Source organism: Aethalodelphis obliquidens, unplaced genomic scaffold (assembly GCF_003676395.1).
Source record: "Aethalodelphis obliquidens isolate GAN/ISIS:26980383/991018 unplaced genomic scaffold, ASM367639v1 scaffold19, whole genome shotgun sequence".
Lineage (NCBI taxonomy): Eukaryota > Metazoa > Chordata > Mammalia > Artiodactyla > Delphinidae > Aethalodelphis > Aethalodelphis obliquidens.
In genome coordinates this window covers 21,311,640-21,338,059 of record NW_020837963.1, presented here as the reverse complement: position 1 = coordinate 21,338,059, position 26,420 = coordinate 21,311,640, and the positions used below count along the sequence as shown (strand labels likewise).

The 26,420-nt window shown below is 41.1% G+C and overlaps 1 protein-coding gene and 1 long non-coding RNA gene across 8 annotated transcripts in view; one reads left to right on the top strand and one right to left on the bottom strand.

The window, feature by feature from the left end:
- Positions 1–5,140: 5,140 nt before the first annotated feature.
- On the bottom strand, positions 5,141–16,500 carry LOC113626835 (uncharacterized). Its single transcript, XR_003435302.1, has 3 exons — positions 16,387–16,500; positions 12,217–12,357; positions 5,141–6,119 (listed from the first exon to the last, which is right to left on the bottom strand). It is a non-coding gene; the product is annotated as an uncharacterized LOC113626835 (long non-coding RNA).
- A 249-nt stretch (positions 16,501–16,749) lies between these two features.
- TMX3 (thioredoxin related transmembrane protein 3) overlaps positions 16,750–26,420 on the top strand; it is a 44,720-nt gene continuing 35,049 nt past the window's right edge. For 4 of the 7 annotated variants that reach the window (XR_003435301.1, XR_003435299.1, XR_003435300.1 and 1 more), the window contains exons 1-4: positions 16,863–16,908; positions 17,909–17,963; positions 24,578–24,617; positions 25,830–25,953. Coding sequence is in view for 3 of the 7 variants with exons in the window: in XM_027118728.1 (XP_026974529.1) it covers positions 16,863–16,908; positions 17,909–17,963; positions 24,578–24,617; positions 25,830–25,953 (265 nt within the window). In the remaining 4 variants the exon portion in view is untranslated. Of the gene's footprint in view, positions 16,909–17,908; positions 17,964–24,076; positions 24,288–24,577; positions 24,618–25,829; positions 25,954–26,420 lie in introns of those variants that run through there. The other 3 variants (XM_027118725.1, XM_027118727.1, XM_027118726.1) reach the window with 3 other exon arrangements.

Here is a 26,420-nt window from a genome sequence, read left to right as displayed (position 1 = left end):
TGTGTATTCCTCTCCTTTCCTTCATTTATTTCTTCATGTGTTTCTCAGTGAACAATACTTATTTTTAAGTCTGAATATGTGGTCTTATTTTCCACAACAAAGATTAAGTATGCCAGAGGTATGAGTGACTGGTGTCTTACTTTCAGGCCCATCTCGTATCTCCCCTTCACTGCCTGAGGCTGACCTGGTTGGCCTTTGGCTTCATTTCTGAGCTGCTTTAGTGCAGAAAGACTTGTGAATTCACATAAGGACCACAAACTGAGCTTGTTTAGCCTCTGCATAACCTTTTCCCCAGCTCTTACATCTCTACATAGTTCTCCTTATAAAATGGACGTCTCCCTTTTGTCCCTAGCCTAGATCACTCTAGGGGACATTCCCAGTCCAAAGATCAGGTCAGATCAGGCCCTGACTGGGTTCCATCGATGTTAAACCTTTATAGAGCTAGGTCTGTAAATGTGCAACTGGCATGGCAGGGATGACTCAAAATTATGGTTTTCTATCCATGATTCTGAGAGCCACAATATTCTGAAACATATAAGAGAGAACTGGAAAACTTCAACCCTGAATAGATGAAATCATATTATCTGTGGGCAGGTGAGAGTTACAAAAGAAAGATAACCAGGAGACCTTCCTACAAAAGCCCTCAAGAAATGCCAAACACCCATTTAGAGGAATAAGACCTCAAGGTATGATTACTGTTTTCTGAGCCCTTTGTGGGGTCCATCTTAGAAACACCAGAAACACTTAAAATACACAGGGTACTCACGTAAAAGCCCTGAACTCCAGAAAACTCTGCCTGGCCCACATAGAGGAGAGTCAGCATCACTTCCCCAAAGCACTATACTTTATTGAAATTAACTCTTCCACTCTCTGAATTTTAACACTTGAGTAACTGAACATGTATCAAAATGGAGACAGTTCCTCTGAGTGATTTTAGAATACTAAAGTCAGAGGATTGAGAAATTATTTTTATTTGAAAGAAAAACATCAGGAAATATATATTTCCTCCAAAAAGAGCTTGAACTACACCAATTCAAATAATTTTCTGAATTTTAATTGAAGTGGAAATGGTGTCCAGACGTTCAAAGTGGAACACTTGTCTGTTTGAAGAGCTTTCCTCTAAATGAATTTGACAATTGATATATACCTGAATTAACATTATTATGTAACATATTATATAACAGATATAGATTTACATATATATAATTATTAATAAAATTAATGGTTTCTCCCTCTGTCCAGTGAAATGGCCTAAGGGTAATGGCATCTCAGAAGGGACCAGCCTAATTTAAAGCCCAGATTATAATTTCTAAAATTAATTTTCCATGAAAAGGAAGCAGGATTTTTGGAAAGATAATTGATTCCACGTCTGGGGAATGAAGGTATAAAAGAATGTAGAACTTCTTTATCAGAAGCCAAGGTTTCATTCAAGGGTTAGTGAAATCAGATCAAAAGAGAACAGGAACCAAATTATAGAGGTTTGCTTGTGACAAGATGAGCATCAAAAACAGAATAATGACTGCCGTTAACTGAAATACATTAAATCTATTAAAGTCCTGAGTCCATGATACACAAAAAGATAAATATTAATTAAATACACCTTCTTGAAGAAGGTCAAGAGATCAGAATATATTCCTACTGGATCTTATTAGTTATTGTTGACACATTGATCACATTGTTGAACGATACACAATCTAGTAAGCATTAAATATATCACCTAAAAGACATTTTTTGACTCAAGGAAATGGCCTTATAAGTGAGACATGCAGTCAGATTGAAGACATGACAACTATGATCAATCTATCATTTTTAAAATCAGTCAGATTTGTATGCTTTTAAGAATATGAATGAGTCGAACATTGCATTAAAGTTTAAAAGTCCTTAGAATTCAGAGGAAAAGATATTTACAGATCTAAATGTTCTAATCAGCTACTTATCCTGGGTGGAGCTGCAGACTTCTATGAGCAGAGAGAATTATGTGAGTCAATCCTCTGTTGAAATTATGAAGGAATTATAATAACTAAAAAGGTTTAAAGTGTTTCTTCAGATCGACAAGAATCTAAGTTTATTCCTCTGGGCAAATTCTCTAGAAGTGAATAACCTAATTAACTAGACTATTAACCGACTTCCATGATTGGGTTAGCCCCTTTCAGCCTTAGGGAGATTTAGTAAATATAGGCATTTTTGTGAAAGTTAAAATAGAGCATTGATATTTTTGCATTTCTAAGAGAATCTGACCTATTATGATAGCTTGGAATCTAATCTGAGGTATGCAGTCAAGGAGTTTATTTAGATGAAACCTTACATTTTATATTCAGGATTAAAACATCTAAGAGAACCTTAGGTCAACTGTCTTCATAAATAAATTTTACTCACAGGGTGTGAGAATTCCCAATGTTCCACAACCACCTACAAAATGAAAGCCAAATGGTATGCCAGTGAAGTTAATGCCTTTTTATGAAGTAGAGCATTTTGCAAATTGTTTGATATTTGTGTTTCCTTTTTGTAAAATGCCTGGTTGTGTGTTTTGCTCATTATGTGCTTTGTATTTTTTCTTATTGATTTTTTTAACTAAACCGTTTTTAGTTATCTATGTTGCATGTAACATTTCCAACTCTGTTGCTTGTCTTTTCACTTTTTCTATAGTGTCTTTCAACAACTGTATCAACACTTTCCTTTTGACTAGCAATTTTAAGAAATCCTTTGAGTCAAATATGTTCTTATATATTCTTCTAAAGGTTTTAATACATTTCTTGTCCCTTTGCCTTCTTTCAGGCTGGAATGAATTTTTGTTAATGGTATAAGATGTGGATCCAAATGAATTGTTTTGTCTTTATGCATATGAAATCGTCTCAGCATAATATGTTCTATCATAGTTTTCTTCAATGTTCTCTCTGTCACATGCCCTTTGCATTTATGCAGAGTCTGTTTCTGGGCTGTCTATTCTATTCCATTGATCAATTGTCCCTGTGCTGATACCATATCATCCTCATATGGCTTTAAGTCTTTATATCCAGCAGAATAAATTCTCTCACCTTATTCTTTTCCTGTATGAACATCTTGGATATACTTGAAGGTTTGCTCTTCTATACAAATTTTTAAATCAGCATGTCAAGATCCTTATAAAACACTTAGGATTTTCAGTGAAATGTCATTGAATGATAGGTAATCTGGGGATAACAGATACCTGTGTGATGTTGCATTTTCTATCCACCAAAGTGTTTTATCTTTCCATTTATTGGTGTCTTGTTTAGATTATTTAAATAATGTTTATAATTTTATCCATATGGCTATCATACCTCAGTCTTATTTAACAAAAAAGGCACCATTTTTTGTTATTATTATAAGTGACATGTTTTTAAAATGTATGTTTTCTCTTTATTGCTATTTTTAAAAAATACAATTAATTTTTGCATAACGATCTTAACCTAGACATTTTGCTGAACCTTGACTAGTGCTAATAATTTGCATGAAATCTTTTTAAAATTTTCAATATACATAGTTTTATCTAGGATTAATAACGGTTTCCTTTTCTTCCCATCCTTTTGCTATCTCCTTTTCTTCTTTATTTTAATAGGACTTTCTTTAGCCAGGACTTTCAGTGCAATGTCCAATAGGTGTGATAATAATAAACTTTTAATCTGGTTCCTGATATTAAAGGAAATTCTTCTCTTTTTTTTTTTACCCTTATAATGTTGAGTGTAAGTTATTGACCCTTGTTATGTATCTGGTACTTCCCAACCTTTTGAGCATGATTAGCACCCACAGAAAATACAGTTTTCAGCATGCAATGATGGAAATGGATGAGGCTTCTCAAGGCAGGAGACAACAGACCAGGTTGTTCTGCCGACTCAGGCCACACCAGCTGCACCTAAGGCTGAGGAGATAACATGGTAGCACAGCTGCAACATATTCTTGGTTTGTAGGTTAAAGCTTTATCTTGATCTGAGGAATGTATTGGGTTGGCCAAAAGGTTCGTTCGTTTATTTCTGTAAGATGGCTCTAGTAGCACTTAGTTGTCTTTAACTTCATTCGAAACAATTATGTTAGATTGTATGCGACAGCTGTCATATCAGTGTGCATTTAAAAGAAGACATCAAAATTGGTGAGTTTTTGTGTAGCCATTTTAATACTGAAGATGGAAGAAAAAAAGCAACATTTTCGTGCCTATTGTGCTTTATTATTTCAAGAGAGGTAAAAACACAACTGAAATGCAAAAAAAGATTTGTGCAGTGTATGGAGAAGGTGCTGTGACTGATCGAACACGTCATAAGTGGTTTGTGAAGTTTTATGCTGGAGATTTCTCCCTGGATTATGCTCCATGGTTGGGTAGACCCGTTGAAGTTGATAGAGATCAAATCTAGACATTAACTGAGAACAATCAGTGTTATCTCATGTGGGAGAGAGCCGACATACTCAAAATAGTCTAATCAAGTGTTGAAAATCACTGCACCAGCTTGGTTACGTGAATCGCTTTGATATTTGGGTTCTACATAAGTCAAGTGAAGATGACATTCTTGTCCGTATTTCCTCATGCGATTCCCTACTGAAATGTAATGAAAAGGTTCCGTTTTTAAAACAAATTGTGGCGGGCAATGAAAGGTGGATACTGTTCAATAATATGAAATGGAAGAGATCGTGGGGCAAGCGAAATGAAACACCACCAACCACTCCAAAGGCCAGTCTTCATCCAAAGAAGGTGATGTTGTGTATTTGGTAGGATTGGAAGGGAGTCCTCTATTATGAGCTCCTTCCGGAAAACCAAACGATTAATTCCAACAAGTACTACTCCCAATTAGACCAACTGAAAGCAGCACTTGACAAAAAGCATCCAGAATTAGTCAACAGAAAATGCATAATCTTCCATCAGGATAACGCAAGACCGCATGTTTCTTTAATGACCAGGTAAAAACTGTCAAATCTTGGCTGGGAAGTTCTGATTCATCTGCCATATTCACCAGACATTGCACGTTTGGATTTCCACTTACTTAGGTCTTTACAAAATTCTCTTAATGGAAAAAATTTCTATTCCCTGGAAAACTGTAAAAGGCACCTTGAACAGTTCTTTGCTCAAAAAGATAAAAAGTTTTGGGAAGATGGAATTATGAAGTTGCCTGAAAAATGGCAGAAGGTAGTGGAAGCAAAGGGTGAATATGTTGTTCAATACTTCTTGGTGAAAATGAAAAACGTGTCTTTTATTTTTACTTAAAAACTCAAGGCACTTTTTGGCTAACCCAATAACTAGGAGGACCAAACTGGCCCAGTATTTTTATTTCTTTTGTTCAGTCCTTGGGTACCATTAGCAGCAGTGGTTTCAGTTGCTGGGTATACAAAGGCAGATCAAGAATAAATATCACACATGCATATTCCATTCGAGTCCTCTTGGAAGAATAGGAAAAGAGTCAGTGTAACCTGCTATGTGCTGAACCTTCTCCCCTAGGAATATTTCTCAGAAATAGCTGCAAATGTTGCTTTTCCTATTGGAAAGCAGCATAATTTTATGAACTATTTGAACTTCAGCAGAGCCCGGTGGTATATATTGCCATTCAGCCCATCACTGCATGGCTTGAGTTCCACTATGTCTACTCCTTTCCTGGGCCCACTTTGCCACTTCGAGTGATAGAACTAGAGCATCAACTTTATTTCAGTCACCTTCAGAAACTAGAAGGAATTCTTTGGTGAGCAAGAGCTCTACTTTGATTTGCACTCAGGATTGCCATAGTGATTTCTGAAGAATGGTACGTGACACAGGGGTCCCTTTATCATTCAGTTATCTATGTCCACTTACCAGACCAAACTGCAAGTCCATAAGCAACCACTCAAGATTCAATAAGCACGTAATTGTGGGGATTTTACTTGCATCCAGTTCTCTTACTGCCAGGAATAGGGACTGTAGCTCAGCCCACCGGGCTGCTGACTTGCTTTTGCCTTCTTCTGTGAAGGGTTTGTGATTTGCTGGACACAGGACAGCTACTTTCCTCATGGAGCCATGGCTCTCCATTCTGGAACTGCCACCTGTGAATCAGGCCAAGTCCCTCATATCCTTGGGCAATTGTTGGAATGATGAGCCCCATCAGTAAGAGCAGCAGACACGTCTTCAGATGGCCTTTTCGGAGGTCCTAGTGGAAAACAGGCTACTTGCTCATGAATAAGTTATGAATAGGTTGAGTCCCACTGTGTATCATGGCTGTAATATCGCTTCCATTTTATGATGGAATTCAACATTTCCCTTCTTGTTGGGATGCTTTTTTGATACTACTCATGATATGGGGGTAATTCAGCAGTCGATATAATTTTATGCTCTTCAGTTAATGGGGCTGTCAGAGTAAACACCCAATAACTAGCTAGTAACTATCTTTAAAAGAAATACACCACAGTATATCTGAGCAGTATAAGATAATTTTCTAGTTGACCATGATTATGGGCTTTTGCCAAGAAGACTTGAGTCTGCATGAAGGCAGGTGGTTGACACTTTGAATAGCATTTCTGCATTGGTGTCTGTATTAGTCAGCACAGGCTGCTTTTAACAAAATATCATAGACTGGGTGGGTTAAACAACAGACATTTATTTCACAGGTCTCGAGGCTGCGAAGTCTGAGATGAGGGTGCCAGCATGGTCAGTTTCTGATGAAAGCTCTCTTCCTGGCAGGCAAGTGGCTTCCTCATATGGGGGAAAGAGAGCTCTCCTGTCTCTTCTTCTTCCTATAAGAACACTAATCCCAACATGGGGGACCCACCCACCCCATGACCTCATCTAAACCTAATTATCTCCCAAAGACCCTATGTCCAAATACCATCACATTAGGAGTTAGGGCTTCAACATATGAATTTACAGGGGGGCACAAACATTCAGTTTATAACATTATGCCTCTGGATCCCCCAAATTCATGTCCTTCTTGCATGCAAAATACATTCACCCATCCCAACAGCCCCCCAAATCCTAACTCTTTCCAGCATCAACTCTAAATAAGTCCAAAGTCTCATCTAAATTAGACGTGGTGAGATGTGAGGTATGATTCATCTTGAGGTAAATTCCTCTCCAGATGAGAACCTGTGAAACCAGCTACTTCAGTCAGTTCAGGCTGCTGTAACAAAATACCACCAACTGGGTGGCTTAAGCAACAAAGATTTACAATTCTGGAGGCTGGAAACCCAACATTGGAGAGCAGCATGGTTGAGCTTTGGTATGGCCCTCCTCCTGGCTTGCAGGTGGCTGTCTTCTCTCTGAATCCTCCCGTGGTGGAGAGACAGAGCACGAGTTCTGGTCTCTTCCTGATCTTATAAGGACACTAACCCCATCATGTGCCTGCTGTGATCTCATTTAAACCTAACTGCCTCACAAACACCCACCTCAAAATACCATCAGATTGGGCATTAGCACTCCAACATATGAATTTAAAGCTCCAACACAATTCAGTCCATTACGGTCCACACAGGATAGTCTGAGCTACAGACTCTGCAGTTTCAAGAAGGCTTGTGTTGTTCAAGCTTCTAACCAAAAATGACCTTTTCCCAGGTGATGTAAATTAATTAGGCCCAATAGTGTCTTTAAGTGGGGGATATGATTTTTCCAAAAGCAAGTAGGCCTATTAGGCATTAGGCCTCTTGTCTAGTCTAATAATGGAGGTTGGAGAACAAGAACATTGTATCCCTAGTGGTCTGCAGTGTATCACAGGGCACTCCAGCCCATATAATCCTCCCGAAGTTTACAGTCTATGTAAGGTTCTGGATTTTTTTCGGGGTTCATAAACCATCTTCCATCAGTCATATGATCATAGTAAAGTTGCTTTCAGGTTGATTCTGTTTCAGAAATAATCATAATGTCATCTCTATTGAGCACTAGAACACAGTAATCTAGTTTTATTACACTAGATCTGCCTCACTATCCTTGTGACAGTACTTAAGGGAGTTCAAATATCCTTGAGTCAAATGTACATTGGAAAAAGTTCCACATGAATGCACACTGTTGATGACACTCCCTAGCAACCGATATTGAAAAAAGGCATTAGCCAAGTCAGCTATGGAAAACTGGTCATCTTTAGTTTGTTGAGTAATGTGTAGCAGTTGAACAGTCTGGACCATACTGGGGACTGCAGAAGCTATTAGGGCTGCTGTTTACTGGAGTCTCCTGTAGCCCTGGGTCAGCCTCCACGATCCATCATCTTCCTCACGGGCAACATCAGGTTACTGTGGAGTGAGGGTGTGGGATCAACACACCTGTCCTTAATTAGGACGGTAATTTTTTGTGGCTGTAGACACATGACAGTGGTTCAAATTAACCACTTCAAAACTCTAAAGGCTCCCATTATTCAAATCCAGTTACTACTGGATTTAGGGCAGATCTACAAGTTGTTTATCTTCCTTGTTCTACTCAGTACAGGGAAGGATTTTTAGTCAATGACTACATAGATGGCAATGATACATTCAGGTGAGGAAGTTACCCCCACAGCAGAATTTTGAAAATCACTTATTCCAACTTTTAATGACTTTACTTTTTATTCTTCTTATAGTAGCATCTCTCTATTCCCCTAAATGAATTCTATCACCTCCCCAAGGGGCTCACGAGCAGGCCAAGGCACTGCTCCTGTATCCAGCTGACCTAAAAGAGTTTCTTCTCCATCGGCAGGCCATCTCACCCACACATTTGTAAAAGGCCTTGGTTCTCGCACAGGAATTGGTCAGGAGAGCCCATCCTTCATGTCATGCTCTTCCTCTATTCCTGCCTGTGGTTGGCAGTATTCTAAAGATGTCCTATCAAGATTCACATACCCTGTTGATTCAGTTGAAAACTAATCTAGGAACTTCCCTGAAGGGACTTTAAAGATGGAATTAAGGTTACTAATCAGGTGAATTTACAATGGCGAGAGCATCCTGGATTATCCAGGTGGACCCAGTGTAGCCACATGAGCCCTTGAAAACTGAAGAGGAAGGGCAGAATCCAGAGAGTTGGAGCAGAAGGGAAAGTTAGAGAGATCTGAAGCATGAGAACTAGATTGACTGCTGCTGGCTTTGAAGGGGACCACAATCAGGGAATGTAGGTGGTCTTCAGAAGCTGAGAAGAACTCCCAGCCACCAGCCAGCAAGGAAGCGGGCTGCAGTTCCACACCCACATGGAAGTGGATTCTACCAGCAACTGGAATGAGCATGTAAGTTCTTTTCCAGAGCCTTCTGACACCTTGATTTGGCTTTGTGGGACCTGGAGCAAGGAAACTAGCTGAGCTTACTAGGCTTCTAATCTATAGAACCATGAGATAGTAGAGTCTATTGTTTCAAGAAGTAGTAATAGAAAACCCATACCTTGCCTTAGTAGTAAATGTGTGCATTTTGGGAACTCGATGCTGTAGGCTCATGAGAACCTTTCTCTATCTGAATTTCCCCTAATTTTGGACAAGACAAGCATTTCTGCTTTGATATTTTTATATCTTGGGAAGTTCAAGGAGAGACAGTTGTGTTTCCTTGGCTTCATATAAAATTCTATCCAATTTCCTCCTTTTTCTTTTTTTTTTTGCGGTACACGGGCCTCTCACTGTTGTGGCCTCTCCCGCTGCGGAGGACAGGCTCCGGACGCGCAGGCCCAGAGGCTATGGCTCACAGGCCCAGCCGCTCCGCGGCATGTGGGATCCTCCCAGACCGGGGCATGAACCTGTGTCCACTGCATCGGCTGGCGGACTCTCAACCACTGCGCCACCAGGGAAGCCCCAATTTCCTCTTTTAATGCCATTTTAAATCAACCATCTAAAGACTTCTACACCATTAGGTCATGAATTCTTGCCTTTTACTTGTTTTGATTACTTTTTTTGGTAAAACCCAAACATTTGTATTATCCTGAAGTCTTATGGGAGGAAGCTGGGATTAAAGATCCCACGCTGCCTCTTTTACATACTCTGAGGTCTCAAGAACAAAATCACATATGGTGTCGATGGTGGTGGGACGTCTTGTATCATAACCTGCGTGAGGGGCATCAAATAGTGAGTTTGTTTCACTGTCACAGAGCCAGTCCAGCACTGTCTGCATCAGCAGCATTTCTGCAGCTTCAGTAGATACTGACATTTCAATGACAAGGGAAGGACAGAGCAGTTACTCTTCTCTTCTATTCATTCTAGGAATGAATAGCTCCTGTCCTAATCCACTCTCGTCAGCAATGATTTTTCCTAGAACTAGCTCCACAAAGATAGCAGCCAAAAGGATCAGGGATGAATGCAAACATCCCCCTCTACTCAACAATGTTCCAAGCCAGAGACACTGCAACTTGATCTAAAATTCTCAGGAGCCATTTTAACAAGGGTCATCAGGACAGTGCTTGTAACAATTTACAAAATGCCTCCACTTTGTTACTAATTAATCCCTTACTCCACTGGCTTCCTGCCCTCCATGATCTACTGGCCCTGCCTGGATTACCTTCTTGGCTGTAGCGGGTCTCCCAGGCTAAACTGACCCATCAGAAGTTATATTGCCCAGGTTCCTGTGGTTGGAGCTCCACTTGCTAGCCAAAGAGGATGAAACTCAACCCAAGGATATACTGAAACTTTACTTTTGCTAACGTTAAAAGCTTCAACTGGAACGGATTTAGCCAACCTGCCATCAGTTTGCTCTTGTCTTCTAATTTTGCTCGCTCTTGGCATTTAGATTCTACCATTTCTAGATTGCAATGGAAAGTCTTATAATCAGTAACTGAGTTCAAAGCCTGTGCAACTTCAAACCAAGTGTGGAAACCACCTCTGCACCAATAGTTCATTTTCATCCCCTTTCTCAGAATCATCCTTTTTCTTTCTAAATAATGCCTAAGCCACACTTTCAGCAAAAAGTAAGTCAGAAGTCTACTAAGCAATCCCACGTCTAATGCCAACTGTACCAAAAGAGTGTTTGATTGCTAAAGAAGACGGCTTAGGACCCAAAATAACAATGCTTATAAATTTATACTCTACTATAGGAAAAGGATACAATATAACTATAGTTATATATCTCATAGCGAGGGGTCTGGGAAGGCTTGGTACAAGTTTCTATCTTCTATAAGGGTCAAGATTGTAAGCACTTTCTTTCTTGGATCAGAAAGATCTACACGTGCATAGAATGCCTTGGAACTAGGTAGCCCAAAATGGAATATCACTGGGTTATAAAATATTTTGCTGGTCATATACACATATTCTTGTTACAAAATCAGCCTTAACGGTAGAAGTTTCCGGGGGGGGGGGATGCAAATCATCAATCTCATTCTTGCCAATAAACAATGCTGACAGGCTCGTAAAAACCACCCTAAAACTCCTCCAAACCATGGTTACAAAAGCGACATTACTAATCAGCATGTTTCACGTGTTGGAACCAGAGGTTAGTGTCATGCAGGAACTTTAGCAATACAGTTCAGACAGATTCCAGGTCTGCTAGAAATTAACCTGCACAGCACATCATGTTGAAGAATGGTCCTATTCCTAATTTTCTATTATGACTGGGGAGTTGATAGATATCAAATTCTTTCACTGCATTTAATCATTTAAATGACTACATATTTTTCATCTTTTATCTGTTACTATGCAAAATTTACACTAATTTTTCCCCCTAATGTTAACCCACGTTTGTTTTTCTGGTGCTTTGCTAGACCTGGTTTGATAATATTTTACTTGGAATTTTTTTCCATTTTTGTTCATGAATGAATTGACCTGTATAATTCCTTTCTCATTCCACGCCTCCTCTGGTTTTGTTACTAAGTTTATACAAGCTTTATTGAACCAACTGGGGAGTGTTACCTATTTTTCTATTCTCTGGAAGAGTTTGTAACAGATTTTTTTTTCCATAAAAGTTGTATAGCGTATTTTCTTTTTAATTTCAAACTTCTGATTCGATTTCTTTAATGGCTATCCAATTACCGTCGTTTTAGTTTTAGAATCTATCTTGGTATGTTGAATTTTTATAACTTTCCGATTTTATTTTTTCATAGATATTGTGATAAAGTTGATCATTTTAATCTCGGCTATCTATATTTATGCCCCTCTTTTGGTCCTACTATTATTAATTAGTAATTAGTTTACTGAATAATCAATAATGGCAACATTTTCTCCTTCCCCTCCAAGAGACTGTTGTAGGCTGGAAACTTGCAGTGGGATAGAGGGTCTTGATTTACCTTCTCTCTTTTTGCCTTTCCAAGCTAGCTAACTGGGCCTTGACTCGTCAAGACTTGGTATGTAGGGAATAAGAATGGGATGAATGAAGGAGCTGTCTTACTTTAACTGGTCCAAGATTAAAATGACTTCCACCTCCCCGGGCCTGAAGTATGATTCAGCCTGTATCCTGGTGATTTCTGAATGCTTTCGATGTATTTTCATTTCTTCATCCTCTTTCATGTCTTCTCTATTTCTGGGTTCACTATAACAAGAAATGTACCCGTTTTATCGATTGCTTCAAAAAACACACTTTAGGACTTCTTTGAGTCTCTCTACTGTATCTTTTTTCCTATCTCTCTAAATGAGTTAAGGTTTAAAGCATTTAGAACACAGCCTGACTATATATGTACCATAAGTGATAACTCTTATAACCCACTAGGAAATAAACTTCACTAGGGTCCACTTTGTTCAATGCTATGTTCTCAGCCCATAGGACAGTTCCTAGCACAGTAAAATAAAATGAATGTCTTTTATCTTTTGAGCCTTCTTTTTCTGTTGTTTCTCCCACTTCTTAAAGAGAATATTTATTTCACTAATTTTCATTCTAAAATAAAAGAACATTTACGTCTATAAATTTCTCTAAATGTACAAATTTTCCTGCATCCTACAATTTTAATAAGCATATTTTCCTTTCTTGTTTAGTTCTAAGTATATTTTAGTTCCTATCATTTTCAAACATGTTATTTGTGTTTTTAAATTTCTAGATTTGGGTAATATTTTCTTTTGTTATAGATTTATAAACTAATTGTGTTGTGGTCAAAGAATATATTCATAATAACAATTTTTTTTCAGTCTGTTGAAACTTACTTTATGATACACTAGGTATATGATTTTCTCTTACTTTTTCCATGTGTATACATTCCCTGCTTGTTGAATGTAGAGTTCTATAAATGTCTACTTTGTTTTCAAACTTTTGGTCTCAGGACCTCTATATATTCTTAAAAATATACCGAGGACCCCAAAGACCTTTTTTTAAAAAATGCGGGTTGTATCTAACAGTATTTCCCATATTAGAAGTTAAAACTGAGACACTTAAAAATAAAACTTTTTAAAATTGTCATTTAAAATTAACAATAAAACCATTAAACAACATCAAGAAACAACTATAAAATGTAATTTTTTCTAGTTTTTTTCCTCATATATGTTACACAAATCAATCTAAAAATTAATAGTATTTTCTGAATTTATTTCCCCTCAACACCACTAAATGAGATCTGCAGACCAGAAGCAACAGCATCACCCAGGAACTTGTGAGAAATACAAATTCGGAACTACTGACTCAGATTCTGTAAGGAGTGGTTGGAAACTGTGTTTGATCAGGCTCTCCAGGTAACTGATGCTTAGTACATATGAGAAGCATTGCTTTAATGCTGTACAATGATCTTTCCATTTAAAAAAATATAGCTTTATTCTTATTTTTAAACTTCTATTGTTAGAGTCTATATACAGAAAAGTACATGAACCATAAGGGCAGAGCTCAATGCATTTTCACAAAGTAAACACATCTGTGTAACAGCACTCAGATCAAGAAACAAAACATTAGCTGTACCCCTGACTTTTAACACTCTTGATTAATTTGCTGGTTTTTGAGCTTTAAGCTCAAATCATATCATGTAGTGAGTACCTTTCTTTGGTTTCTCACTTTTGCTCAACATTTTGTTCATGAGATGCATCAATGGAGTTCCCTTCACAAAAGTTAATTCATTCTCTATTGCTACATAGCACATTGCTATAGTATCCATTCTGCTATTAGACATTTGAGTTGTTCAGTTTTTTACAATTACAAATAGACCTGCTATAGACATCCTTGTACATGCCTTTTGGTTAGGATGTGTATGTATAACACACAAGGCATATATATGCATAATATGTAGTTCATTTGAAAGGGTTCCTAAAAACATGTCGTATTTAATACAGAACCTTCTAAATGTCAAAGAAATTCATCACCACTGGAGACAGATAATCAGGAAAAACACACATTTTTAATTAAAAATGTATTCCATATTGTACTATGAACTTACTAAACACAAGTTTTAGCATTTGTAAATTTAGCCTGTTTTCTATACAAAAACCTTTAAAAAGTTTGTTTTGTTTTGACCATTTTCAGATCAATGCTCTATTCTGATTACTTTCAAGTTGTCTAGGTCAGCAGTGTGCGATGGAAATACAATGCAAGCCACATATGTAGTTTTAAATTTTCTAGTAGTCTCATTGAAAAATAAAAAGAAACAGGTTAAATTAATACATTTTATGATCTCATACCTAAAATATTATAATTTCGACATAATCAAGATAATGAGAAACATTACATTCTTTTTTTACTGTCTTCAAAGTCCAGTGTATTTTTAGGTTTTTCCAGCCATACTTAAACATTTTCCAGTAACTGAATCAAGTATCAATTTAAAATTTAAGTTTATCGAAATTAAATAAAACTAGTATTCAGTAACTGCATCACACTAGCCATATTTCAAGAGCTCAATAGCCACATGTGGCTAGTGGTTATGCTATTGGGAAGCACAGGCCTGGGTCAAGAGTGGTTTTGTTGTGCTCCACCTGCCAATTTAAGCTGTGATGAAAATTCTAAAAAAATATATTTCCTTTTACACACTGTGGAAGACAGAATTTTGAAACAGATGAGAATGAGAATTTTTTAGTCTACTTCTTTTAGGGGGATACCTTTGTACTTTCCTCTCAATTATGCTGTGAATCTAAAACTGCTTTTAAAAAAGTAAAGCCTTTTTTAAAGAGAGTGCAACATAGGAGATTTTTGCTAAAATAGCAAACACGCTGATGGTAATAAGATTCAATCTAACTAACGAAGATTATTTTATACAAGGTGCAAGGGATGAAAACAGCAAGGCTGGTTCAGTAGTGAACTGTTGCGAGCGCTGCATAGTTAGTGGAGGACGGGACTAATGGGGGAGAAATTAGAGGAAACAACAGATAATGAAAGTACTAACACATAGTATACAGCTATGATTTTATTCTGTATCCCAGCGAGCAGTGTTAAAGTTTAAAGTAACCTGATTTTATATTAAAGTTCTGAATTGTATTTCTGAAACATCCATTTAGGAAGTGACACACAGAGTGCCTTAAGAGGGGAAACTAGAGGCTAGGAGCCCAAGTAGGAGGCTATTTCAATTATCCAAGCAAGAGAAGATGAGACCCTGACCTGGGGATAACGGAGATGAAGAAAATGGGGACAGATTGAAGAGAGATTTAGTCAATAAAAGCAACACACAAGATGTGGTGAGCAGTTGAATATGGAAAATATTAAGTAGGGAAATACCTAGCATAACTTCCAGGGAAATTGGTCAAACATTTGTACCATTAGCCAAAATAGGATGACTGAAAAAGGAGACAAGCGAGAGAGAGGGAGAAAATTCCAGGGCAGAAAGAAATCCTGAGAGGTAATGTCCTGTTACAGAAAAAATTCCAGCTCTGGAGTCTGGGACTTTGTTTCAAACTGCAACTCCATCATTTTAAATTATTAACCAAATTGGCTTCTGAGCCCCTTGGTCCTCATTTACACTATTTCTTTGAGAACTTTCGTGAGGAGTAAATATTTACATATGTTAAACTTTTAGAATAAACTAGATGCTCAATTAAAAAATATACGTATTTGAATATGCTGAATGCCTGCACTGGCTACTATGCTGTATGCATAAAAGGGATGAAACCTAGGGTTTGCTCTCAATCAGATTATAACTTAATCTTCTAGTCATTATGAGCTCTCTGCCTGATGGAATTTTGAACCTACGGTGACATCATAATCCATTTCTGTTCTCATAACACACGTTCAATAACTGACTTAATCTAAATCCTCTGGTATTTCTCCTCCTATAAAAGTTTCATGTTGTCAGATGTAGTTCCCGCAGCAGTCACTACCGTATAAAACTAGACCGCTTTTATAAATTACTTTTGTTACGCAGAAAAACAGATAGCAATATAAATATTTTATGGTAAGTATTTTACTTATTTCAAAAATCAGGAAACTGAAACAAATCATCAAAAAAAAAAATATCCCATGATCAGCTTCATGTTTTCAGGCTTCAAGAGAAACACTTTTTTAAAGGGGACTCTTTGCAAAAACGCATTCATGGAGCAAAATGAGACAGACCTCGCATTTTGCAAACAGGGCCAAAGAAAATTCCAAATTCATTCTGTAGACATATGTAAGGTCACGCAGCACCCAGAGCCTTCCATCTTTCTACCCACTGCTAACACCCACCTCTTTTCACGAATTTGACTGCTAACTGCTCAAGAGCAGCAGGTGAAAGAGACTGCAGGATTCAGCCTCAAGCGTTGCCACTCTCCCTCAGCTTCCGCTCAAACTCTAGCAGGCGTTTAACTTCCCGGAAACGCCCCCGACCCCCACGCACACCCACGCAACACTCCGCCCCACAGGAAAGCGCCCCTACACTAGGTTCCCACGATCCCCGAGGCGGTCCCCGAAGCAGAGGCTTTGAGGATGCGATCGCGCAGGCGTCCCAGTTCCGCGCAGGCGCCGTAGTTCCGCGCATGCTCAGAGCGGAGGTCGGAGGGGTCCTGGGAGGGTAGCGGAGGCCGGCCTGCCCCGCCCCCGCCAGGCTTCCCTTCCGCGCCCAGGCCGGCCGGCTTCCCTTTCCGGGAGCGCAGGCGGCGGCCGCCGGTGTCTCTTTCTCTCCGCTCCGCAGAGTTGGCTCTTGCAGCTCCCCTGCGGCGAGCATGGCAGCTCGGAGACGCGGGGCCGCCCTGCGGCTCTGTGCCACAGGTAAAGGCCGCACGGGGCGATGCGGGCGGGCGCGGGGACCCTCCCCCGATGGGATCGGCTGCGGGGGCCTGGTAGGGTCTTGGCCCGGTGTGGGGAGAGGCCTGCGGGGCCACCGAGATGCCCTCCGGGTCCTGGGTCCCGAGACTGAGCGGACGCCTTAGGGTCCTTCCCCGGCGCAGCTTCGCTGGGCATCCGCGCCTTCCGTTTGCTTCCGTTCTCGGTGCGGCAGGAAGTTTCAGGAGCGCTGATTCCGTCGATGGGTGTCAAGGATGCTGCCTTACCAGCTGGTGGCCAAACCTGCTTTGCCTTTAGGTTCTGAGTCTTGTCACATCTGAAGAATCTTTACCCACGCGGGGGCCAAGAGAGGGAGGTTCAAGGACGGGTCCTGGTCGGGCCTCTGGGGGCTGTGCGATGTGAGAAGTGACCTGCGGGCGTGTTGGCCTTTCTCATTCTCCGGCCAGCATCGGGTACCCTGGTTCTCACCTCAGTGTGTCCACTTACACAGCAGCCGTTTAGTTCCCTCTACGTGCCAGGCACTGTTCTATAATTAGTATTAGGAGCGTAGCTCAATTTTGTTTCTATCAATTTGGGGGCGGGGGGAACGGTATTTTGAATGGCGTTTGAACTTTATACTGAGAAAATAATTGTTACTAGAGAAAAAGAAATATAGAAGAACAATTTTCATCTCTACTCCAAAAAGATGGAATGGTAAAAAGGAAAAATAGGATGCAAATAAACATATTTAAAGAGAAATTCGGTGTCTCATATTTACTAGCCTACATAGAACTTGCTGTCACCATACGGTCGTAAATGTTTATTAAACAGGTGAACTACAGTACTTATGCTTTTGCATCATTTGTGCCCTGGGATGGATGAATGATGAGTTTTTTGGTAGGCTGTAAAAAACCAAAAACAAACATTTTATAGGTGAATAAGCATATAAGCCAAAAGATAAATCAGCATTTATTATACTGTATACATTTTGTCTTTTTTTTTTCAGTTTTTTTACTTGATATGGCTTTCTCTAAAGGATATGTAGAAGATTTAGATGAATCGTGAGTATATATTTTTTAAAATAGTATCTTCACTTCTTCCAACTGTTATGTTATCTGAATATTTGTATGAATCTAATATTTTTTTAAATAACACTTGTTTTATTGAGCACTTAATCTACACTACATAATCCGCTAATTCTGTATGGAGGTAGATTTTTTTTTTTTAAGTATAGTTGATTTACAATATTATATTAGTTTCGAATGTACTGTGAAGTGTGAATGTAATCTTTTAATAACAGAGACAGTAATGACCAATGCTGATGTAGCACCAGTTTTGTTCCAGGAGTTGCCCTAAGTGCTATATATGTATGAAATGGGATTGTGCTCAAGAGTTTTATGAACAGTTATAAGAATAAAAAATTGGCAGACTCTTTTATCTTACCATTTTACCTGTACATTTGTTAAGTCTTTTGGCCTTAGTCCCTACTGAGTGGGGGCTGGAATTTGGTAACCACACAGTAACACAGCATTAATCACAAGGCCTTGCTTATGGTAGGTGAGGAGTGCTGCTTCAGACCAAAATCCTGTGCGTGATTGATCTTTCAGACCTGACCATAGGCGATTACAAGGCTTTTCCTGGCAGGCCTCCAGCGGGAAGCTGCCCTCCCCACACCAGACTTGGGGCACAGCCAATGCACTGCAGTCTCTGGAGGGAGTTGTAGTCATAGACTCAGGCCCCCAGGGCAGCCGTGCTCATGTGCGTGTCTTCAATCTTAGCCCAGTTGCCTCTTGTGAAGGCCTCCTTGTTGGGGGCCTCACCTAAGGCATTTCTTAGGAAAACCTCCTCTGGGAAACTCCTTATTGAGGGGTGTGGCTGAGGCACTTTTCTCCACTTGGACTCAGTACCCGTCCACTCCTGTCCTTTCCCTTCTCCTTCCCTCTGCCCATGGGTCCTGAGAGAGGCAGGAGCCTTTGGTTCAGGGCTGCTCAGCAGTGAGGTGAATGTCTCCGACTGTGCTGCATTCGCCTGCCGCCTCGCCTCTTCCAGTTCCACTCAGAAAAATGGAACACTGAGGAGCTGGCACCTGTGTTCTCTGCCTCTTGGCTTGCACTGCCGTAGTAAGTGAATAAAGTCTTGATTGTGACTTTCAGTTTGGCTTGTTGTCCTAATTAACCACCTGTACACGACAGAATTGGTACAGCAGCAGGGTGGTCAGTTGAGCACAGTCCTGCTCTGGAAGAGCAGAAAGCCCAGAGATCCCACGGGGCACTCAGCAGCCTTGCTAATGGGTATTGGGGCGCCCTAGTGGATTGCTTATGGGCACTTTGATTCTCAGGGAAACCGTTGTTAACACAGAGGTGATTTTGTTAAACTTCATGGTGCCTGGAAGGGTGTGTCGCTCTAGACCTGATCCTTAAGAACGCCCCAGCAGCGTGACTTTGCTTAAGGAGGAGGAAGAAGCAGGGATAGGCAGGTGCGGATGCCCAAGACCCTAACCTTCCTCGGCCAGGTGCACGTGGACTAATGGTTTTGGCCCGTCTGTAGCGAATTTCCAGTAACTGAAGAACACATGTGGCCCACCTTCACAGAGGCTCAAGTGGCCCTGCAGGCCTCCTGGTGGTCTCCTGGGCCTGTGGGGAGGGATTAGGAACAGTGAGTAATGAGACTGTTAACCAGACTCAGAGTTCTAGGTTTGTCCTTTCTGTTCCTGTTTGTTACTGGACCCAGTTAAGCCTCCTCATGAAGTCAGGTCAGTCAGGCTGTGACACAATCCAAGCCTTAACTGACAAATTTCTGGACATGGAAAAAGCCACCATGAAGAGCACAAAGGTTGACCAGCACAGAGTAACAGTAAGTGGGAACTGGGTGCCCTCTCTGGGATGACCCATTCAAGAGCCTTTCCAGAAGCTCTGAGTGAGGTTGCTCAGTGATGGGGTCTCAAAGGAGGAGACTGATAGGCTCCTTACCAAGGACCTCATGGCCAGGTACCAACCTGTGAGGGGTCTGATGGGCTTTTTCAAAGGTCAGCATGATGACAGCCCTGTGGCTATTAGAATTACACCCACCATCCTGCCTAGTAAGTCTGGAGACAAGTCAGAGAGTCCCAAAACCTTTACCCAGACCTTGACAGGGTGTTCGGTTGAGGCCTCTCTCTCCCCGGGGGCAGGGGCTGCCAAGGTCAGAGTTCATTGGGGAGGTGGAGGAGAACTGCACGTCTTGGGCCTTTTGGATATCAGTATACAGGTGAGTGTGATGCCTACAACCCCTGCTACCAGGAGGAGGAGGGTACGCATAATGCCCTCAGGTTTTGGGTCTGTGATGACCAGTGCCAGCACGCTTGCCCAGGCCCGGTCCTGGCTGAGTGCTTTTGGGCCCCTACTCGTCAGCCTGCTACCTGGCACAGATGTGTTAGCTGTGTGCACTCCTGCTGGCCTTGGTCCCCAAGCCCCAGTGGGGATTGCTGCACTTTAGGCCATCTTCCTGCAGCATTGGAAGACTGAACCTACCCGACCTTCAGCTCTCAGTGCCATTGTCTCCCCAGAACGGTGTTGGCTGCCTGGTGAGTAAAAGAAATAACTGAGCTGAAGGAAGCCAGAGTGCTCTGTGAGCCTTTTTCTATTCAGGAGCCTCCCATCCCCACCCCCCGACCCCCTTCTGGCCTGTGCACAAGGCCTTGGGTACCTGGAGACTCAACATTGATGACAGGTGGCTCAGTACCATGGTGGTACCTGACATCAGGAAGATGCTACTAGAGGGAGCTTGGTCTGTGGCATTAATGATGTCACGTGCCAGCATGTGTCTTCACTGGGCTGATAAGGATCAATTTCCTTCATTTGGAATGGATTCAACACACCTTTAATATCCTATGCTTATCTAAATTCCCTGCCTGTCTGCTCTCAGTAGGTAGGCCATGACCTGGAAAAACTTCTAGAGGGAGCACAGACCTTCCACTATATTGATACCAGCTCCTAGATTGCCCAGACATGGTCACTGTCCAACAAGGACCCGACACCATGATGACTCACAGGTGGCAACATGGCTGGGCTGTTAATACCAACAAAGTGTAACAACTGAGATTCCTGGGGGGTGATCTGGGAAGCAGTACAACATCTCATTCTAGGAGATCATTACCAAACTCTTGGCCCTTTCTGACCCCCAAAATAAAAAAGGCTCAGGGATTGATGGGCTTATTGGGCTACTGATGTTGTCACATAACTCGTGCAGGAATCTGGCACCCATCTATCAGGTACTAGAAAGGCCACTGCCTTTTAGCTGGGCACCAACCAACAGGATACTCTAGAGGCCCTTAGGCTGGCCACCAGGCTTCCCTTCTCCTGGGTCTCACTGGTCCGCATCTGCCATTTGAGTTACACATCTCAGCAACCTCTCAGTTCACTGATGGGAGCCTGTGGCAGAAGAAGGACGACATCACAAACCAGCACAGACCTGGTAAGCCCCCCAAGTTGGCTGAAAGATACATAGCTTTTGAGAGGCAGTTACTGGCCTGTTGGCCCTTGGTGGACGAGTGTGGTAGTAGACACACGAGCAGATATTCTAATCATGTTGCTGAAGAACGATAGCTTTGGAATCTCATGAACTAGGAACGGCACCTCCAGGAGCTCAGCTGGAGTCTCACAATTCAGTGAAAAGGTCTCTCGAGTGTCCCTCCACCTCCCAGGAGTAATACCCAAGGAGCCACTGCCTCCTCTGGCCCAGGGGGGACCCAGACATAGAGACCTCCCATGCCACCTGTGGGCCTGGTTCACTGATGGCTCCTCCTGGGACGGAACTGGGTGCAGCCCACTTCCAACCTGAAAGAGACCTGTCCTTCCCAAGTGTGGAAAAGGACCTTTGCACAATGGGCAGCTTCATGCAGTGTGGAAGACAGATCTGTCCTGCTGTTCCCCCCCCTGCTCCTTGCTCCAGCCCTCGCACATAGGCCCTGCTGTGTGTTCACCCACTCGCTGGGCTCTGGCAAATGGCTCGGCCATTGGTTGTGTGGCATATAAAGCAGACCCCCTGTGAGGATGGGACATTGGGATGACGATTGGTTCTGCCCCTACTAAGTGTTTTGTTCCCTCCGTGGTTGCTTACCAGGAAGGGCCCTGTGCTGACAAAGGGAAATGACCAATGAGCATCCCGTGCTTGTCAGCTGAACACAGGAACTGAATCGCTCTCCACCCCAGAGCAAGCAGATGTGCAGCTAATTGCCTCCTCCTGGACCCACAAGAGGATGGCCCTTGGAAATTCAGACACCGTTATAGGTTGAGCTGGCATGCACAGACTGCCACTGCTGTGGGAAGACTGAACCAGCATGAAAAAGCCGTCCCGCTTGTCAGACCCTGGTCAAGGCTAAACATAACTACCCAGGAACACATTACTTCACGTTGGGCCAGGGCGTTCTCAGCAGATAGAACACGTTAGGCACCTCATCCCACCCGTAGTATCCCCCGGATCCTGACTGCAGCTGACACTTCGTCTAGCCATCCCCACGCATTCCACTGACTCGGGCCACACTCTCAGGCCCTATAGGATGACATTTGTTTCCTATTCAGGTTCCCTGAGAGCACTGTATCTGGTAACAGCCCTGGATTTGCAGTCCAAGCTACACATCAGTGAGCTCAGTCATGGGGCGTACAGTGGACTCTCCGTATCACCCCTAATCCATAGGGGTGTTGAGCATTTTAATGAACAGTTAAAGAACAGGTTTAATCAGCGGATGGGAGGGGACAAGATTACCACGGCCTGGATTACACAGCTCAGGCAAGCGGCCTGGGGGCTAAAGGCAGCAGTTCCCCAGTCCGGTACTTCTCATTAACCCTGCATGTGCGAACACGCTGTCTGCCCCTTCCTTTAATCGTATGCCCTTCTACAATTACGACACTTTCCACTCCATGTGGGGCCCTGTAAGGGACTTCTGTACCCTTCGACTCCTTCCCAACGACTCAAATTGGTGGGAGAGGAGGATGGCTGTTAAACATCAAGGAGCGGGGGACGGCAGACTCCAACATTGGCCGCTGCGTGCAGAGCATGGGGTTTTGTCTACAAAGACCTCAAGAATAATGACCATCAATTAGAGGGCTCTGGTTCAACAACTTGCTTAAGGTGGCCGTGACACTTTCCTGGGTAGCCCCACGAGATGAATATAAAATAGAATTTTTTACTATAAACCACAAGGGGAGCCAAACCAAAATATTTGAGGGATTGATTAAGGGTGCTGTCCTTGTCCATGGTACACAACAGACTGTGTTGCAGTTGTGTAGATGTGAACACCTTTGGACCTAACAGCTATGATATGGGGATATGTTCTCTTTGTCTTATCTATAGGGTTAAGAATCTTATTAAAATATCCCCACAGAGAACTTCTGTCACTCATCTAGTACAAATTGAATATAGATCACTGAGCAAGGCACTAGGAGATGAAACAAATACACTCCTCGCTTAGTGTATCTATGGTTGGATAATATGTAAGTAACTACAACGTGTGGAAATTGATGAAAATCATAAAGAGGGTAAAGATGATATGGAGAGATCGTTTTTAGCTCTGAGGAATTTAGGAAGGCATTACGGAGTTAGCAGTGCTTTTGGCTGGATAGGATTTGAATATGAAAGAATGTAGGAAGTCAAACATTGTGAATTTAGCTGTGGTAAGTACCATAGTCTGATTGGAAATCATACTCATGTTTGAGTATGATTATATACTCAAATATATAATCATATATATTTGATTGGGTGCTTATATTTGAGTGGGAAGAGAAGTTGGAGCCAGAGTAGTGTAGCAATTTGTACTTTTTTTGTAGGTGGTGGGAAGGGACCTAGAAAATGTCAAATAAGAGTAACATGATCAGAACTGTGTTTTAGGAAAATTCTTTGTAGAGTATTGTGTCAGGGCTCCCCAAAGCACCCCCAGCTTCACTGATTGACCAGGAACACTCAGAGGACTGAGCCTGTCGTGGAAGTCAGAGCCGTGATTTGTTACAGTGAGAGAACACAAAGGAAAATCAGCAAAGGGAAAGGGCGCGTGGGGCGAATTCCAGGGAAAACCAGGAACAAGTTCCCAAGAGTCCTCTCAGTAGAGTCATACAGCACGTGCTTAATTTCTTCATTAGGAGTTGCAACCACAAGTGGGAAATGCTACCTACCAAGGAACCTCATTAGAGACTCTGCCCAGGAATTTTTATTGGGGATTGGCCATGCAAGCACCCCTCTGCCTAGCCATTACCAAAATTCCAGACTTCCTGAAGGAAAGTAGCTGTTCATCACAAAACCACATTGTACAGCGGGAGACCAGTGAACCACCCTTCCCAGATGCCACCCAGGAACCAGTCCTGCAAGCAGACCTTTCTAAGGCTAACCCCTCAGGCCTGCTCTGTAATGCACAGGTATAAGTGGAGTGTAGAGGGGCTACAAGCTAAAGCATTTGTCTGTCTGTGTTTCTACAAAGTCCCACTTTAATTTTTTTTTTGACTCTTTACTCCTTATTATCATTTCTCTACTTTTATTAAGATGTTTAATGGATAAGATCTAGAGGTCTCTCAGTAAAAATAAAAATTTTTTGAAAGAATTTGTTCTATGCTCCTATATTTATCAATTTATTATCTTTACCTGTACTATTCAGTTGTAAAGTGGAAACCTACAATCAAAGATTTGTTTTCTTGTTTTTGTTTTTTAGATTTAAAGAAAATCGAAAAGATGACATTTGGCTTGTAGATGTGAGTATGTAAACTTTTTGTACTAAGTAACCGCCCCTACCATTTTAAGTGTTATTTTGCATTCTCTTCACCCCAATATGTAATAGACAGTACTAATGTATATTACCCACTTTGTTTGCTCAGGTAGTACCATTTGGGTTTTTATATTTAAGTGAACCTCAAAGCCTTAGGATTCCTGGCAGGGGAATGATGAAATTCAATGAGGTCCACTTGTGGATTATGTCTGAGGGAGATTATGGTATGATTTTATTACAGAATTCACTCTTTATTTTTTCATATTAACCAAGAGATTGAGTATATTAATATCACTTGGCAGTCAAAATCATATTTTCATCTTAGTAGTGAACAAAATCAGATTTTCATCTTCCTTTCCTCACTTGGACGCTTTGAATGTATTTAAACCTTATGATGTTTGGGATTCATTTTGACATGCCTCAGTGAAAAAGTAGAGTGGCAGCAAAAGAGATGGAATGAGAATGGCAGAGCTGACAGTTATTGAAGCCAGGCAATGAGGCGTGAAGGTCCCTTGTTTAATTCTGTCTGTTTTCCTTTTGTATATGTTTGAACATTTCCATAGTGTAATATTAAAAGAGAGAGAAATCTTGTTTCATAAAAGTACAACAAGCAGTTTGTTACACTATTTCACTGGAGGAACCTAACTACCACCCCAGCCATCTGGTGATTCTGAAGCAGAAAGAACTAGGGTTTTAGTTTCATCAGACTGACTTGTCACTGTACCAAACCAGTCATCCTGATGATTCCCCACGTCTTACCAGTGGTTACGCTTAGAACAGCAGAGGCACCTACTGTGTTGGAATTTTTGTAATAGAAATAAATTTTATCATTAACACTTAAGGGGTGTGCATGTGATATATGAAGTGTATTTGGTGGTTTAATTTTATATATAACATGGACATACCTGGGAGCAAAGATGCTTTACTGTAAATCATCTACTTTAAATAGATATCAGTAGTCATTTAAACTTAAAGTAGGATCAGTGTTGAGGTATATCCTAGGAGATGACCTGTCTAGTTTGTGTATATGTGTGTTCTTTTATTTTGAAACCACTTTAAAAATTATATTTAGACTTTTTGTCTAAAATAGATTATTATCCAATCATTTAGTCAAAAAGATTCTTTTAAAATTAAGATTGATACCCAAAGTAGCACAGTATCTTAGTGGTTTTCTCTCTCTCTTTTTTTTTCAAACAAGTTTTATGCACCATGGTGTGGCCATTGTAAAAAACTGGAACCAATTTGGAATGAAGTTGGTCTAGAGATGAAAAGCATTGGTTCTCCAGTTAAAGTTGGAAAGATGGACGCTACTTCCTATTCCAGTAAGCATCTACTCAGTTTATCATTCTACTGTTCTGGTAATGAAAGTGTTTTAATTACATGAAGCAGTATTCAAGGTAAGAGGAAGAAATATATATATATATTTTTTAGCTCATGTAAAATTAAAATTATCTTAGAGATTTCAGACTATATTTTATGAGTTAGATGAATTAACCATTGAATATGTAATATGCAGTCTATGTTGATCTTATACCCAATATAGATGTATGAGCCATTTTCCTATTTTGAGCCCACTTGAGATAATCAGTTGCCTGAGACAGCCACAGAAATTTCAGTGTTGAACTCTTGACATTGCTGCATGGCTTAAGAGTGAGAGTTTGCTGTCTGAGTAGCCTGAATGGCATCATAGAGGAGTAACGGGAACTCGAAGGACAAGATGAGTTAGGATAAATACAAGTGAGGATTGGGAAAGTGTTCACATTAGAGAGAATATCAAACCAAAATCATA